This window comes from Heloderma suspectum, chromosome 16 (genome assembly GCF_057233095.1).
Source record: "Heloderma suspectum isolate Gila_16-S chromosome 16, 16-S_ref, whole genome shotgun sequence".
Lineage (NCBI taxonomy): Eukaryota > Metazoa > Chordata > Lepidosauria > Squamata > Helodermatidae > Heloderma > Heloderma suspectum.
In genome coordinates this window covers 1,736,689-1,753,823 of record NC_139473.1, presented here as the reverse complement: position 1 = coordinate 1,753,823, position 17,135 = coordinate 1,736,689, and the positions used below count along the sequence as shown (strand labels likewise).

Here is a 17,135-nt window from a genome sequence, read left to right as displayed (position 1 = left end):
CTGACATTTTGCCTTGCCTAGTGATTGAGAATCAACCCAGGATGGGCCTCTTCAGGTGAAAGGTCAGACAAGGAGCAGCTTTAGCTTCTACACTCCCATCAGTCCCAGCTGGCATGGCTAATGGTCAGGGATTAGGGGAATTTGTAGTCCACCAATACTACCTTTACTCCCTGCATATGTGAATGGTTGCAACTCACTCCCCTGGTGAAAAATAATGGTGCTGGACTTAGAGACGTTTTCAGTGGGAGGACAAATCCTGCTGTCCACCCCAACCCTCTAGTGACAAGAGCCTACAAGAAGCTGTAGTGCATTGTTAGGTGCAGAACTATGTACCCCCCCCCCCCACACACACACCCTTTGTAATATACAAGCAATGTTCAAATCCTGTTTTCCATGGGTTAAGGTGCAATCATATGCGTGCTCAGAGAGAAAAAAGTCCTACAACTCTCCGCATTCCTGCTGGTGGGGGAATGCTGGGAGTTGTAGAATGTTTTTCTGTCTAAAGGTGGATAGGATGGCACCCTTAATCTGTTTATTTTAATAGTATTAAGTTAGCTAAAATATTTTTACATTCCATATTTGAAACTATTTAAAAAGGAGCACTCACCAAAAAATGACACACATACCCTATTGCAACATGGATGGCAAGCATTTCTCCTTTTTAATAAGCATACAGATATAGTTGGTTCTGTACAGCCAAGAGTTGGTAGTGCTTCATCTTAATACCACACAGCAAACGAGAAGAAATGGCAGCCCCAGACAGCGAACAGTAGAAAAGGTGTATACAGGATCATCAAGAGTAGTGACTGAACAGGGCCGTGACGGGAGTGCCAAGATGCTCGGGCGCTTCCTGTGATTGCGTTTGCAGCAGCTTTGTCCCTTCCGCTTTTCTGTATGCTGAGACTGATGACTACATTTCCCAGCATGCCCAAGGAGAGGAGTTGATGAAAGAGGAAGAGAGGCTGTCTTTGCAGAGCATGGGCCAATGGTGCGCTGCTGTTACCACTGGGGATGGTTGTGTCCTGGTGTACCAAGATGCAAATCTTTCTTTATGGGGGTTGGGGGGGGAGATAAATAGTGTATTGAAGAAGAAGGGCTGTTGGAGAGAATGAAGCAGCTGGCTTGCCAGAGGCTGGGAGAACAGTGGAAGGTCAACACCCTCTCTGGATGCATCAGGTTTTTCTTTCTGGAAAGAAGCCCAGGGGCTCATTTTTTACTAGAAGCAACCTCTATCTTTCAACCCTGACCTGCAAATCCAGGGCTCAGCTGGGAGCCCAGTTATTTCCCAGAATGGTGATATGCTGTTAAGAAACTGCTTTTCTTAACAGCATATTAAGGATGTCCACTGCCCTGTAAGGAGCAACACCCAGTAAATGTAAGAGGCATTTGTGTTGATCTGTTGCAAGAGTCTTGTAGCACCTTGAAGACTAACCAATTTTTCCTGACATAAGCTTTTGTAGACACTGTTCACTTCATCAGATGCAAATAAATGGGAAGCATAGAAACTGAGTGTCTTAAAAAAACCTTTCATTTTATTGGCAAATTTGTAGCCTATCTTGGGCCTATTTTATATTTAGAGAAAGGCGGCCAATAAAAGTTTTTTGTTTTGTTTCTATCTTGCTAAAACAAAGGTAGGCAACCCAGCGCCTGATGTTTTGGACTACAGCCTCCATAATCTCTGACCAGTGGACATGCTGGGGGCTGATGGGAATTGCATTCCATATATCTGGAGGGTTACTCCTGCTTCAAAATATAATAAATTATTACTAATTTATTAACAAATTAATAATATTTTATTATTTATTTATTTATTCATGTCAGAAGCATCACAATTAAAAAACATACTATAACATATAACACTTAAAATATAAAATGTAGAAGATAAAATATATAGAAATTAGACAAATCTTGCCCCAAAGCTAGCAACATTAATTGCATTCTGTTGCGCTGTCATAAGGTCCCCATGTGTACATTGGTCTGGGCACAAAGGACAAGTATACATATGTGTTGTTGTCTGCAAGTCTCTGCAGTCGCATAGGGCAGAGATCACCAGATAGCCCGATTTATTCAAAGCATCTCTAGATCTTGTTGCACCCGTGCACAGTCTATTCAACGATTTCCAAACTTCCCAGCTTTCATTGGAACCGGGTGCCAGTTCCTCTGCTGGTTCCCTCCAGTGTTGATTCTTTGTAGCTTTCCCTAAGTCCATTCTACTTTTGAATTCATCAAAGTCTTCCGTTGATCTGAGGAAGCTTTTCCTGGAATTTAATCTCTGAGGAGCTGGTTGTAGGCCGTAAAGAGGGTGTTGTTTGGATATTGAGGATTTAAGCCTCTCTTTGCCTGCTGCTGCTTGTAGGCCCCTTCCAGCCCTACTATTCTATGATTCTAGAAACAGCAGGCGGGGCAATGCCAGCTATATGGTAGATCGTATCTAGAGAAGTAGGTTTCAGACATCCGGTAATGATTCTACTTGTTTCATACAGGAAGCCAGATTCCGGCTGAACATCAGGAAAAACTTCCTGACTGTAAGAGCAATACGACAATGGAACCAATGACCTGGGGAGGCGGTGGGCTCTCCCACACTGGAGGCCTTCAAGATGAGGCTGGACAGCCACCTGTCAGGGATGCTCTGCCTTGGATTCCTGCATTGAGCAGGGGGTTGGACTCGATGGCCTTGTAGGACCCTTCCTACCCTACTGTTCTATGACTCTGTGATTCAAAGTGACATCAACTTGTGACATCAACAGCCCAGCATGTGCTGATTTATACCAAGCTGGGCAGGCATATTCGCCGGCCGAGCAGCAGAGGGCTAATGCTGCAGTCTCAGGAACCCTGGGTTCAGCACCCCAAGTAGGGCTGGTTAATTTCCTAATGATGTTATTTCTTCCGCTGACCTTCAGTTTAGTGTTAATTTATTCTAAAATGATATATTAAATGTATTAATAATATTAAAGTGGGATATAAATCAACTAGACAAACCAATGAATAAAGCTGGTGCCTTCCAGAGGGGCAACCACGCATCACCCACCGCCACCGACCCCCCTGGAGGGCGCCAGGTGACCTCGGCGAGAAGGAGGGCCCATCGCGCGCTCGTGGCCGCGCGGACGGCGCTCCTGCCGAGGGGGCCTGCGCGGCCCGGGAGGCCGGCGGGCCTTGGCGGGGCGGGGGGCGCGGCTCCCCGGAGGCTCGGCCCCGCCCCCTCCGCCGCCGGCCAATGGCCGCCTGGCGCGGGCGCGCGCTCGTGCCCCGCCCCCTGCCCAGCCGCGCGCGCTCCCCTCGGCCGGTGCTCGGGGCTCTGCCGGCGACGGGCGGTTGGAGAGGCCCCGCCCGCCCCATGGCGCCCGCGGCGCTGGGCGCCCTCCTGCTGGCGCTGCTGGCCTTGCTGGGCGGCGCGTGCCTGGGAAGGTGAGCCGGGACTGCGCCGGGCGCCCCCAGGCTTGGCCCCCGGCTGCCGCGCCCGGCGGGCTGCCGCCCCCGCGCGCCCGCCCCCCTTTGCCGGCAGCGGCCGCCGCCCGCCGCCTCCCGCGCAGGCCTCTGAGCGCGGCTGCGGCCTCCTGGGGCGCCCTGACGCCCCCGCCGCCGCCAGCGGCGGCGTCCCACGCGCCCTCGCCGCCTGCCTGGCCGAGCGGGCCCGCGCCCCGTCCCGCCTGCCTCGCCCGAAGCTGTGCGCGCGCCCTCGCCTGCCCTTTCCTGCCTGGCGCCTCGGAGGGGCCGGGCCGGGCCGCCGCCGCCCCCAGGAAGCTGCAGCCCGGCCCCTGTGGGCACCGGGCAGAGGACGCCGCCCCGCCCCGCCCCTTCTCCCGCTGCTCGGCTCGGGCGCTGCGCCCCCCCTGCCCAGCGCCCCCGCCTAGGTGCTCCTGCCCCCAGCGCCCCTTCCTGCCCCCTGGCGCTGCCCAGGCCCCAGGCCTTCCCGCGTGGGTCCCCCCGCGGCCGCGAGGCTCGGCTCCCCGGCCCCCCGCGCCTCTGGGTGCCCAGGGCCTCCTCACCCCGGCGCGGCGCACATGCCTCAGGTGTACCCCGCCGTGTGGGGGTCGCCCCGCTTGAATTCCGCCCCGTCCCGGGGGCCCAGTGCCGCGAGGCAGTTATGCCTCGGAACCGGCTCGAATGCCCCTGGAACTCAGCCCCGGCGCGGGGGGCTCGTGGCGCAGGTGAGCCGGGCCGCACCAAGGGTTGGCCTGGCCAGGCGCCTGCTGAGGGCCCAACCGCAGCAGGGGCCCGCGGGCCAGAGCGCCCTGGCGCCGCTCCTCCTCTTCCCCGCTGCAGCCTGCTTGCTCACCTGCCGTCTCTCGCTCGGCCAGGCAACGGAGGCCGAGAGAAGGCGGAGCAGCGGAGGTCGCGGCCCCTCGCGCCCCGCTTTCTGCCTGCCAAGTGCGAGGAGGAGGAAGAGCAACAACTTGTTGACCATGGCGGTGAGAAGGCAGACTGAAAAATCTGGCCTTGGCACCGCTGTTGAGGGTGCCTCTGAGCATGTGCGGTGTGTCTTCCCTTCGCCGCCGAATAACCACAGCTTGCTTGTGTGCAGCCAGGCCAGAGTTTGCAGAGGGAGCGAGAGAAGGCGGCTGTGCCTTCAAACAGCCTCCCCCAACCTGGTTCCTTCCAAGTCCTTTGGACTACAGCACCCAGCGTTCCTGACCACTGGCCAGGCTGGCTGGGGCTGAGTTGAAGTCCAAAGCACCTGGCGGGCACAAGGCTGGAGGAAGGCTCCCTCCGAGGGAGGCAGCGACAAGAGCGGGGGTCACCTGGCTGGCCCCACTTCTTTGGGTCAGGCTGTAAAAATGTAGCCTTGTCGTCAGGCTCAACAGATTTATTTACTGATTATTTCTTTAGTGTGTTTCTAATCTGCCCAATAACCAATGTTCTCTGGGCAGATAACCAGTTTAAAAAAAACTAAAATGCCACTTTAAAACACAGTTGAGAAATATAAAATGCAATGCAAATATTTAAAATACTAAAGTACGATATAAAGCAAAACAACAGCACAGGAATGGATAAAATGGCCATAATAACCTAGAACTAGGTCAGGAAGGCCTGGCGTGCTATGGTCCATGGGGTCACGAAGAGTCAGACACGACTGAACGACTGAACAACAACAAAGGTCTCTAAAACACCTGGGAGAAAAGAAAGGTCTTTGCCTGGCGCCGAAAAGATACCAATGTAGGGGCCAGGAGGACCTCTTTGAGGAGTTTATTCCAGGAATGGGGGGCCACCACTGGGAAGGCTCTGCTCAGGATCCTGGTGACTTTGCCCAAAGACTTAAAACTGATTTTATTTCGCCAAGTTAAATCAGGTTTTTTAAAAAATTGGGCGTGTGAAGTGTAATGCCTTAAAGCAAACAACCAAACCGCATGCTGAATTCCAGCAGATCAAATCCTTTCTTCGACAGCCGGTGATGGTGCCTGCCCAACACATATGTTTGCCATTTGGTATTTTTGACTGTCGTGTAGTGCCAGCGATAAGCTAGGTGTACAGGGTGGAAAAAATTAACCATCCAGATTTGATGTTACCGAGTGTGTATATTTTAATTGAGAATAGTTTAATGTGATTTAAGTTAAGTTAATTTGAAATAATGCCTGGTGACACAGTGCCTGGTGACACTCTGGATGTGTTGGATTGCTAGCCCCATCATCCCCAACCACCATGGCCAAACTCAGCCCAAAGTTCCAGGAGGAGCAATTTGGAGAGGGCCAATGGCCATTCTGGCTGGGAATGATGGGACTTTCACTCCTACACATCTGGAGGGCACCATATTGGGGAAGGGTAGTGTAAGCCCTTCGGGGCAGAGACCTATCCTGTGCAAAGTCCCATATTCTAAGAAAATGCACAGATGTAAATAAACTTAGCATGTATTCAGGAAAGTCAGAGAGAAATACACCCAAGCACCCATAAAACCTGGGATCCAGCTGTGAACTTGCATTTTCAAAAGGCCAACTGAATACCTTTTTCACCTGTACTGTGGAAAGCTAGCAGGGAGGCGGCAGCACACACTGTCTGTGTATCAGAGTTCCATGGCGTTGGGGCTTCCACCAAGAAGGTCATGCTCCTGCCAGAGGTCAATCCAGCCTTCCTCTAAGACGGAGCGTGGAACAGAGGCTCCTCAGAACATTTTAAGTACTGGGGGAGGCTTCCATGGAACAAGATATGCGTTACAAGTGGAGTCCAGGGTCTCTTGAACTTGCAAAGCCTTTCCTGGACTCCATCTTGGAGATCCCATGCTTGGAGTTGTAGCAATAGTCCCAGATGGCGGCCTGTTCTCCTTCCCCAGGAATGCAAGGAAGGGCTGCTGCGGCTTCTGTCTTAAATTCTCCCTTGTTTTTCCCCCTCCCACAGGTGGCTCCTGTACGTACTGGTTACCAATTGGTGCCGCCGTCGGCTCCAGGCAGAGCTGAAGATCCGCACACTGGGCTTTTTCTGGATCCAGAACCTCAGCTTGAAGTTCCAGGAGGAGCAGCAGACTGTGGTACGTACTGGGAACATTTGCACAGCCTTGGCCTGGTTACCTGGAGTGAGTCCAGTCGCCTGGAGGCGAGCAGAATGGGGAACCAACCGTACATTTGGAAGGGAGTGGGTCTCTGGGGTGAGGGCCTGGCGTGGCTGGCAGAGTGCCCTTAGCGGGCAGGAGGGACCAAGAGTTGCCCTGGGTGTCTCTTTCTGTGCCGTTTCAGGAAATCGACAGCATCTGGATCTCCAGCAAGTTGCTGAACCACGATGTGCCGTAAGTATGGTGACCTTGGCGTACAGTGCCGTTCCCCAGCCTGGTGTCCTCCAGGTGGTTTGGGCTTCAACTCCCATCAGCCCCGGCCAGCATGGCCAGTAGTCAGGGACACTGGGAATTGCAGTCCAAAATATGTGGAGGGTGCCAGGCTTGTGTTTCAGCTGATGGTTTCCAAGTGTCCTACCTTGAAGGGACGTCCCCCCCCCCACTTGTCTGGCGTTGAGCCCCGTGGTGCCGCAGAACCTGTGCATGCAGCACTGGGTTATGGGCTGAATGTGGGGGTGGGCATGGGCTGTGCTCATGCAGGGCACTGTGGCCCCTATCAGCACCCCTCAGAGCTGCTCATGAGCCGCTGTGGGAAGGGGCTGCAGCTCAGTGGGCTGCTCTGCGTGCCAAAGGCCCCAGGGTTGCTCCCCGGCATCTCCGGATTTCAGGTGGGAGGCTCCTTGGGGCAGCTCATCCTCTTGTCGCCTGCAAGGCATGCGCGGGGCCCGGCGCTGTGTAAATCCATTGCAGTGGTGACTGAGGAGAGGTGTCTGTCTGGAAGTGGCGCAGCACCGAGACTGTGAAACCGAGATGCCCGAGCCCTGGCTTGTGTCCTGCGGGGCCCCCGGGGCGTGTGCGCCAGGCTCAGTTGGCTTTTAGAACACCACGGTGGAGGTTAATTCCTTTGAACGGGCTGTGCAGTTGAGGCCGGCCAGCCGTGGCATCTTCCGTCGCTGGGGGCAGAGAGACATTTCTAGCCAGCACCTTGCTTCGCAGCCTGCACTTTTTGAAGCCAGTGGGGAGGAGGCTGAGAGAGATGGCTGCCCCACCGCTGTGGGGCAGCCTCCCTCGGGGGAATGCAGCGGGCGGACCCCTCCCTCAGGGAGCTGCAGGGGGCCCACGGCAGGGGCCCAGGGGTGCCAGCCGGCGGGCTCCTCTCAGGCGGGGCGGCACGTGTGTCCGGGGGCGAGGGCGGCGCGGGTCTGCCCAGAGGCTCTGCTGCCTCCGGCGGAGGGCTGCTCCCACCCGGGCAGAGCGCCCCCCTCGCCAGCGCATGGCACCGCCAGAGCCTGCCTGCCCCGTGGCTCCCTGGCTGGGGCGCTGCCGATCAGGCCCCAAGAGACACCGGAGGCCTTTGCCGTGTGGGAGTGGCCGCATCTGCTCGCAGCTCCGCATCAAGACACGGGGAGGGAGCGGCCATGGCTCCGCGGGGCTCCCTGCCTTCTGTCCTCAGCGGAGGCTGCATAGGCGGGGGACGCCATACTTGCCGACACCCGCGCCTCCTTTTGCACTGTTTCCCATGCAGGCGCTACCTGGCGCTGTGCTTGGGAGAAGTCCGCGTCCGCGTCGACCTCCAGAGGGCGCCCGAGCCACTGCCACTGCCCCCCGAGGTGCCAGCGGACAGCGACGCCGAGCAGGCCCAGGCGCTCTCCCTGGGGCCCTCGCTGCTGCGGCTGCTGAGCCAGGTGAGGGGCCCGCGGGGTGGGCAGCTGCGCCTGGGCCGCTGGGTGGGCCCGGCTCGGCCCGGCTCACCCCACCCGCGTCGCTGTGTCCTTGGCAGCTCTGCTCCGTCCACGTGGACTCCGTCAATGTCATGGTGCTGCACGTGGCTGCCTCCGAGTCGCTGTGGCATGTCCAGGTCTCCCGGAGCCGCCTGCTGCTGGACTGCGGCAGCAGAGGGTGAGTTTGGCTCGGGGCTGCCGTGGCAGAGAGTCTGCGGCTGCCTTCCCAACCTGGTGCCTCTGGACGGCTTGGACTATGCCTCCCAGGATTCCTGACCGTTAGCCATGCTGGCTTGGGTTGATGGGGGTTGAAGTCCAAAATGTCTGGAGGGCACCAGCGTGAGGAAGGCTCTGCTTTGCAGGTCGCTTTGGGGAGGGACCAGGTTCAACCCCCAGCATCTCCGGCGCAGGCTGAAAACCTGGGAGGGACCCTCCTAGTCAGGGCAGACAATACTGGGCTAGAGCAGGGGTGCAGGACTTCTCTCCCCCGAGGGCCGGGTTCCACTCTGGAGGAACTCTCGGGGGCCGCAATCCAGAGGTGGGCAGGGCCAGAGGCAAGAGGGGGTGTGGCCTAAAATGCCAGCCTGTCCTAGCTTGACGCTCCTCCTGCCAGTTGCTCAGCCTTCTGAGAGGCATTTCGAGCTTTTAGAACGGGGGGGAAACGGCACAAAACCTGGGAAACCCCCCAAAGGGTTGATGGTCAGGAAAAGAGGGTGGGGCCAGGGGAAGGGGGCCTTTTGGGACCCCCAGAGGGCCCTGTTTGACTCCCAGGCTAGATGGACAAGTCGTCCCACTTGCCCAAGGCTGCAAGGTGGGTAACCTGCAGTCCTCGAGATGTTGCCAGATGCAGCCGCCTCTTTTTAACCCCTATGTACATTTTAATCGATAGTCAAATTAAGGAAATGGCTAAAACCTGTGTGATTATTTGATAGAACATTTTTTTAGGGTGCAATCCTATGCATGTTTGGACAGAAAAAAAGTCCTACAACTCCCAGCCTGCCCCAGCCAGCATGCTGGGTGTTGCCGGACTTTTTCTGTTTAAACATGCACAGGTTTGCAGCCTTAGTTGGGTTTCAGCCTTTGTAGTATCCGCATAAAATCTCAATGCATTTTGAGCTGGTGGGACCTTTGGTGGGGGAGTCGGGCATGGGGGGAGATTATTCCTTCTTTTGAACTTCTTCCAGCAGGATGGGGGGGGGCGTTGCCGTTAAACACTGGCTGCCCCTCCAGCTGACTGCCCCTCCCATTCTCTCCTTTCCTCCCAGCATGGCCTGCGAGGTCACCTTCAGCCAGGTGAACAGCAAAGTGCTCCAGAGCAGCCAGCAGGTGAGGTGGGGGGGGGGCCCTCGGGGCTCCTTCCCGCGCATGCCCTCGGCAGCGCCTTCCTGACTGAACGCAGGCAGACCGAATAAAGCGAACGGATACAAAACTGTCACGCGTGGCACGACATAAAGCGGGGGAGTCGAACCCCTCGAGCCTGAGGGCCGAATCCCTCGAGCCTGAGGGCCAAATCCCTCAGGGTGCATTCTGGCGCTGGGTGGAGCCCAAGCAAAAGAGGGCAGGGCCAAAAATCCCAGCCTGTTTTCGCTTACAGCTTTTGCGGGCAGCAAGTCACACTTTAGAGAGGCAGCCTGACCTTTTAGAATGGGGCGGGGGGAACTGCATGGAAGCTGGGAAATCCCCAAACAGTTGGTGGTTGGGGGGAAACGGGTAGGGAAGGGGACACGCTGCAGCGGCTTCCCTTCTCCCACGCGCTTCCCAGTGACCTTTCGTGAGGCACACTGGCCAGCGCATGTCCCCCCCCTAGGAGGACGCGTGCCTGGCCGAGCTCTCCCTGGCGCTCACCGTCTCGCTGGACCTCGGCACGAGCAAGTGGCAGCTGCAGGGCGTGGCCGTGGGGGTGTGGAGCCTGCATGCCGAACTCCACGAGGGTCTCTTCCACAGCGAGCTCCTGCAGCGCATCGGAGGCGGCACCGGAGATACGGCAGGTCAAGACCTTTCGGCTCCCTGGAAGGGGAGGAGTTGGGGCAGGGGCTCCTCCTTGATATCTCCGGATTCCCTCTAGCTGAGCCGCAGTTTGCAACTCGCCTGCTCGCCTGGGGAGATTCACCCTCCGCATAGGCGAGTCAGCCAGTGGCAAATTATGCTTGTCACAGCCTACCAGCGTATCTGCTCTCTGGTACTCCCATTCCTTCATTCTGGTTATGAGGTTGGCCCTTCCCTACATTAGACTGTTAAGGGCAGGAAGGAGCCTGATCATTCTCTTAATTCCATTATTATTGAATCCCTTAATTAGTTGCTTAGGATTGGTTTAATATATTCACTCCTGTTTCTCTTTTTTTTTAACTTTGAGTGTGTGTATAAATATTCTCGTTTACTTCTGTTGAATCAACCATTTGACCCACCTTCAAGTTCCTCCTCTTGCTCGTTGGGGCACCCTGGGCCCACGTCTGGGTTAAACAGCCTTTTGACATCTGTTTTCCCTGTCCCTAGACCCCACAAAGGCTCTGGAGCTCCGGCCGCCACTGCTGAGTCTGGCCAGCCTGAAGTATGTGTCCTGCAGCGTGAAGGTGGAGTTGGAGAACACCAGCTTGGTATTGTCCATGAACAGCCAAAAGAGGTAAGTGGGGGGGGGTAAAATCTGAAAACCGTGAGAACTGGAACCTTGCTTTATTGGTAAAGGGAGAAGGGCCATAGTTCAGGGGTGGAGCCCCTGCTCTGCACGCAGAAGGTCCCGGGTTCCATCCTGGGTAGCATCTCCAGGCAGGGCTGGGAAGGAGTCCTGCCTGAAGCCCTGGGGAGCCGCTGCTGCTCCCAGGCGGTGTGGGGAGTGCTGAGCTGGAAGGCGCTCTGTCCCCCGGCGCAGGCATCTCGCCTGGACCTTGAAGCTGCTGCAGCTGATCTACCAGTGCGACGAGGAGCAGATCCCTCTCCGCAGCTTCACGCCCACCTGCGACCTGCCCCAGATGAGCATTGAACTGGTGCTGGAAGGCAAGTGGGGGGGAGGGGGGGCAGGCCAGGGAGCCGTGGGGTGCTGGGCCAAAGGACCGCCCCATCTCTGTCCTCTCCCTGTTACTTTGGGATGAGCCTGCAGGTGGATGCGGCCCGGTATCCTCCACTGTGCTGCTGTGCTCCTTCTGGTGGGGCGTCTGTCACTCCCGCCAAGAGGGTCCTTGCACACGCTCTCTCCCTCCCCTGTTGTCAGCCTACATGCCAGGGGAGGGCAACGTCTGACCCACGGAATCTTCCAGGATCTTTCTCCAGGAGGGCAGGGCTTGGAGAGGATGTGGGTCAGGTGAAGCCAGCAGCTGGCGGAGTGGTTGTGCAGCTGCCGGCGCAGTTGCACGGCTCTGCCTGCCCCGCGTCCTCTTCCCAAATGGTGTTCCACAGTGCTGGTGCCACCACTGAGAAGGCTCCCACTCGTCTCATCTCACAAGAGATGGAGAGCAGGGCACCTGGCCCCGAAAGCCTCGTGGGAGCATGCGAGCTCCGGTGGGTGAGCTATCAAAAGGGACTTTGTGCCTTCCGCAAACCAGTGCCCGCCAGATGTGCTGGACTGCAACTCCCATCGCACCCCGTGGCCATGCTGGCTGGGCTGATGGAGGTTTGTAGCCCGACACCTGGCAGGCACCTGCTCAGAATCCAGCACCAGGCTGTTGGCCGTAGAAGAGAGTGGACAGAAGGGAGACCTAGTCGTCTCTGCTCCCCACAGATGGGCTGCTGCTCTCCCAAAGCCGCCAGCGGATCGTGTGCCTCAACGTGCTGAAGGCCAGCTTGCAGGTGAGCCGGGCTTCAGCTCGCCCCAGCCCCCCCCATGCCATGCTCTTGGCCTCCAGCTGCGCTCCAGCTGTTCTTTCCACCCCTGCAGGTCATGGCCATAGACATCTCGGTCACTGTCATGCTCAACACCTGCATCGTCCACTACCGCCACCAGGAGTTTGCGCACTGGCTGAGCATGCTGGCTGCGGCGCGGGAGTCTGCGGGGCTGCCAGCCCCCGCCAGGAGCAGGGCCAGGAGGTGAGCTCTAGGGCTGCCCTTGGCCCGTCTCCAAACTCATGCAGCCTGGATGGGCAGGGGAGAGGGGTTGACACCGCGGGAGGGAGGCAGCCAGGGGTTCCTGACCCTCGATCGAATGATCTGGAATTATTCGTAGGCCCTGCCTAAGGGAGGAGCCCTCTCAAGCTGGCATACAAGATAAAACCACACCAGGGGATACGATAAGAAATCCATCAACCGCTCTTCAACAGCATCCACAAAACCTGAGGTTGCTAGTTAGAATGGTTAAATATGAGACTTAGGAATAAAAAACCAGTGGCCCTGACGTAGGGGAAGGCCAGCGAAGACGAGGGGCTTCAGAGCTTTCCTGAAGACCTGCAAAGAAGGCGCTTGACGAACCCCTGATGGGAATGGGCCTTCTCCTTCACCCCGGAGAAGGCCCCTCTCAGACTCACCAGCCTAACGTCCGTCCCCCACCTTTTCCCAAATGGAACAGAATACAGTTGGTATTCTGCAGCCTTAAAATATGTTCAGTCCTCACTTTTGGAGCTTTTTGCCTCCGGAGGATTCCCCCCCCCCCCCGCCCCATTTGTATTTCTGCAAGCCACGGGGATTCTGTGGGCCCGCTGAGCCTTCCTTCCTGTGTGTGGGTGATGCCGTTTGGGTTACACAAAGGCCCACATTCTGAGAACGTGTTTGCTACTGGCATAGAGGATTTAAGATACTTGATTACTGCCCCCGTAAGAGAAATAATCCTGGGCCAGCGTGCGATCCAACCTCTTCTCTTCCTGCTCCACATAGGATGCCCCAGATTCTGGCAACCATCATTCTCAGTGCCTCGGTGTCCAACATCAGTGTCTCAGTCCAGCTGGGAGACACCCCACCGTTTGCCTTGGGCGTGAACTCTGTCTCTCTAGGTAAGCGCCGGGCCTCCCTTTCACGTGGCTACACAAGAACTGAGTTTGCTGTTCGTATATAGGATTACTGCATTAGGGCACAATCCTATGCATGTTTGGACAGGGAAAAAGTCCTATAACTCCCAGTATGCCCCAGCCAGATACTGAAGCTGAAGCTCAAATATTTTGGCCACCTAATGCGAAGAGAAAACTCACTAGAAAAGACCCTGGTGCTGGGAAAGACTGAAGGCAAAAGGAGAAGGGGACGGCAGAGGGTGAGATGGCTGGATAGCATCACCGATGCAATGAATATGAACTTGAGCACGCTCCGGGACAGAGCGCAGGACAGGAAGGCCTGGCGTGCTATGGTCCATGGGGTCACGAACAGTCGGACACGACTGAACGACAACAACATGCCCCAGCCAGGCGTGCTTTTTCTGTCTAAACATGAATAGGGTTGTGCCCTGCGTTAGCTAGCTGTGGCATTTTGTTAGTTTGGTATTGATACTACGCTGTTGCCCTGTTTAATATTTTAGATGATTTGTCCATCTTAATTTGGAATGGTATTGAACTGCTTTATTCAGTCTTCAGATGTATCGTGTGTCTGGTTTGATTGTAGTTTTGCTATTTTCGTATAGACCCTGACTCACTGTTTTGGGTTTCCTGGTGAGTTTTTTAGGGGGTGTCTGTGAGAAGCCGAACATCAAGATAAAATTGGATTCTAATTGGTTGGGTGGTCTGTCTGTCTGTCTTTCTTTCTCTGTGTCTTTTTAATTGTGTTTTTATGTTAAGTTTGAATGAAGATTTTGCTTTAACCTGCATTTTCTCATTAGACAGCTTGAGCGTCCCCTTTTGGGCAAAGAGATGGGATATAAATTAAATAAGTAATGAAAGGAGACCTGGGGGCAGGGGGGAAATGAAGCAGAAGTCTCTAGAATGTTCTCCAGGAATGGCTTGGCCAAGGCGTCTCGGCCATCATTCTCCTTCCCGCTCTGTCTCCGGCCCTCAGACTACCAGCATCTCCGTCCCCAGAGCGTGCACCAGCGGGCTGTCCTGTCAGTCGACCACCTCTGCTGGCGTGTGGGGGCTGACTCGCACATCCAGCGGGCCCCCCACCCACCCAACATGCACGTCTGGGGAGAGGCCTTCATCCTGGACTGCTTCAATCTGCAAGTGAATGAGGGGTGGGGCTCGAGGGGGGAGGGGGGCTTAGCCAGGTTCCAGAGGGCTGTGGGCCAGGCGACAGCGCCAGGTGGGCTGCCGGGCCGACCTCTCCCTGCCCCCAGGACATCCAGCTCCCGCCATGGGTTGGCCTTTTCAGCTCATGTGCGCAGTAAGCGGGATGGGGGAGGTTGAGGGATGCAGCGACCCAGCAGGGCAGGCAAAGGCGAGGCAGAAAAGTGGTGGGGCAGGGGAGCTGGGTGGCCCAGCAGTGCCTGTTTTGCCCACTGGGATTTCCGACTCCATGTTCAGTGGTAGCACACCTCCGATCAGCCTCTGCCCTCCAGAGGTGTTGGACTACAACCCCCATCATGCACCACCCTGTGTTGGGGCAATGGGAGTTGTAGTGCAGCACCTTGGGCGGGCACCCAGCTGGGGGAAGGCTGTCTCGGATGACCCCGTGTTGGGGCGAGCGCTCCTGCCGTCTGGTTGGTCATTGGCCAGGAGCGAGATGCTGCCTGCCCTCGCGGCCCTTCAGCTCCCCGCCCGGAGCCCGTCTTCCGGTGCCCTCCGAGCCATCCCACTCAGCGGCGTTTCCCAGCTTCCTCCCTCCTCGACTGTCACCACCAGCAGGCCATATGGGGGCGGGTCCAGGGCTATTCCTCCAGCCCTGCTAAAAGGATTATTTCCCCCCCCTTCCCTCCTGCCGCCCTTTCCTCGCGTGTCGTGTCTTTTTAGACTGTCGGCCCGCAAGGTGGGGACTGTCCTGCCTGACGGAGGATTTGCCAGCCGCTCTGGGAGCCCCTCTGGCTGAGGAGCGGCAGAGAAATGCTGCAGATCCGTCCGTAACGCCTCTCTGTCCTGCAGGGCAGCTACAACCAGCCCCTGGGTACCTCCAGCACCCACGCGGACACCCTCTTCCTGGACTGCGATCTCCGCGGCCTGCAGGTGGAGTCTTCGGACACCTGCTCTGAGTGCCTCTCCAGGGTCCTCTCGCTGTGGCGGCCCTGGAGCGTGGTGGCCCCGGCCTGCCTGGGGGAGCCGCCCCCTCCCCCGGGGGGCGTCCTCGGCGTCCTCTGGAAGGTCGACCTGAAGGTGGAGGACGTGAACCTCTTCTCCTTGTCTGCCCTGGCAGGTGAGCCCTCGGGTGGGCCGGGAGCCTGCCCCCTTGGCCCCGGAGGCTCGCCCGAGGCTTCTGCCTGAGTGCCGTGCCCAGGAAGGCTGCCTGGGAGCGTTGGCTCTGGCCCTGCAGGACCCTTTGCGGGTGGGTGCTCCTCTCTGCTTGGCCAGGCTGCCTTCGAGCGGAGAGCCAGGTTCTCCCTCTCTCTCTCGCCTCAGGGGCCACGGAGGTGCGGGTGGACACCCTGACCATGCTGGGCAGTGCCGAGAACTGCACCGCCAGCGTCCAGGGGGTGGCGCTCGCCCTGGTCAAGGCCATCGCGGAGAAGATGCAGCCATGCTGTAAAGCTCCAGCCATCCCGAGCCCCGTGGCCGACCTCTCCGCCCTGTCCCTCACCTACCGTAGCAGCATTCGCTCCCTGGAGGTACGGGCAGGGCTCCATCTCTTCATTCTCTCTCTCTGTCTCTCCCCCCACTTTTGGGTGGGAAAGGGGCTACTCTCTGCTGCCCTTGGAGAATTGGGGGGGGGGGGCGATTCCAGATGCTGAGACCTTGCAGCCAGACGTTCCTTCCCTGCTCCAGAGACCAATATGATAGTGGGATCTGCAGCAAAATGTTGTAGAATGCTCCTGTTCTGGGTTTATTTGTTTATTTTTTATTTGATACATTTATATTCCACCTTTTCCTTCTAGCATGCATGCTCCTCCTCCTCTCCATTTTGTCCTCACAACACCCCTGTGAGGTAGGTCACACTGAGAGTCAGGGACTGGCACAAAGTCACGCAGTGAGCTCCATGGCAGAGCGGGTACTTGAACCTGGGTCTGCTGAGTCCCAGGCCAACCCTCTAACCGCTACACCACATTGTCTCCCACTGATTCCAGCCAGCTGTGCCATCTTCAGAAATACTCCGTTCCATTCCACCTTCTTGTTTTAGGTCCCCCAACTGCCGCGCACAACATTCCGTGCCCGCTGTATTGGGTCCCTTTCCCCCCCAAAGTTGTTTATCCTTATCCTTTTTCTGCTTCTGCAAACCTGGGGGTTCACCTGAGCTTGCCAATGCTTCCCTCTGTTGTGCAGGTTATGCCGTTTTAGCTACGTAATGATCGGCACGCAAGGGATTGAGTTTGCTATTATCAGGCGCTAATGGGATGAAACCACAGGCCGAGTTGGCAACAGTTTGTTGCGGCTGGCTGTGTGGGGAGGGGTCTGCACAGGTGGGTGGGGCCTTACAGGTGGGAAAAGAAGGTGCACAGAAGGTGGGTTTGTTGAGCCCACAGCACGGCTTGAATATAAATCTTCTTTCAGGGTCACTAAACAGCATTTAAAAATACTAAAATATATTATAAGCCATTTATATATGAACTGTAACACGGGTTAAACTGGTGAATATGACCAACGAAAGACAATAAAAACAAACTATGGAAAGGGACAACTGGATTGTACTTTGCAAAGAGTTGCAAAGTATTATTACCCATAGGGGTAATCGGTATCAGTGGCATTGCGGTAAACACGGAAACAGCCAATCAAACTTAATTTTTTGGCCCCAGTTGTTAGGGCTTGGCTAAGATACTGTCCTTGGCCCGCCCTCCATGGCCAAATTTTTCTGAACTTAAGCCGTTATTGACAGATCCCAACGCAAGGAGGTGGATGAAGGCGGGGCCCTTGCAACAGAAAATAGGAAAGTTCCCTTGACCTTGGGTTTTGTGAAAATGCTCTGCATCAGTCACTCCCCCTAACAGCGGGCTTGGGTGGCGAGTGCTGGCA

General features: G+C 56.6%; 1 protein-coding gene across 4 annotated transcripts in view; it reads left to right on the top strand.

Moving 5' to 3' along the window:
- Positions 1-3,262: 3,262 nt before the first annotated feature.
- BLTP2 (bridge-like lipid transfer protein family member 2) overlaps positions 3,263-17,135 on the top strand; it is a 29,103-nt gene continuing 15,230 nt past the window's right edge. Inside the window, exons 1-15 of one of the 4 annotated variants that reach the window (XM_084823265.1) lie at positions 3,263-3,405; positions 6,328-6,457; positions 6,663-6,712; positions 8,004-8,163; positions 8,259-8,377; positions 9,465-9,525; positions 10,007-10,187; positions 10,693-10,819; positions 11,066-11,190; positions 11,912-11,979; positions 12,068-12,216; positions 12,997-13,112; positions 14,101-14,264; positions 15,120-15,387; positions 15,591-15,796. In XM_084823265.1, the coding sequence (XP_084679391.1) occupies positions 3,335-3,405; positions 6,328-6,457; positions 6,663-6,712; positions 8,004-8,163; positions 8,259-8,377; positions 9,465-9,525; positions 10,007-10,187; positions 10,693-10,819; positions 11,066-11,190; positions 11,912-11,979; positions 12,068-12,216; positions 12,997-13,112; positions 14,101-14,264; positions 15,120-15,387; positions 15,591-15,796 (1,995 nt within the window). In that variant the 5' untranslated portion in view covers positions 3,263-3,334. Of the gene's footprint in view, positions 3,406-6,327; positions 6,458-6,662; positions 6,713-8,003; positions 8,164-8,258; positions 8,378-9,464; positions 9,526-10,006; positions 10,188-10,692; positions 10,820-11,065; positions 11,191-11,592; positions 11,804-11,911; positions 11,980-12,067; positions 12,217-12,996; positions 13,113-14,100; positions 14,265-15,119; positions 15,388-15,590; positions 15,797-17,135 lie in introns of those variants that run through there. The other 3 variants (XM_084823266.1, XM_084823268.1, XM_084823269.1) reach the window with 3 other exon arrangements.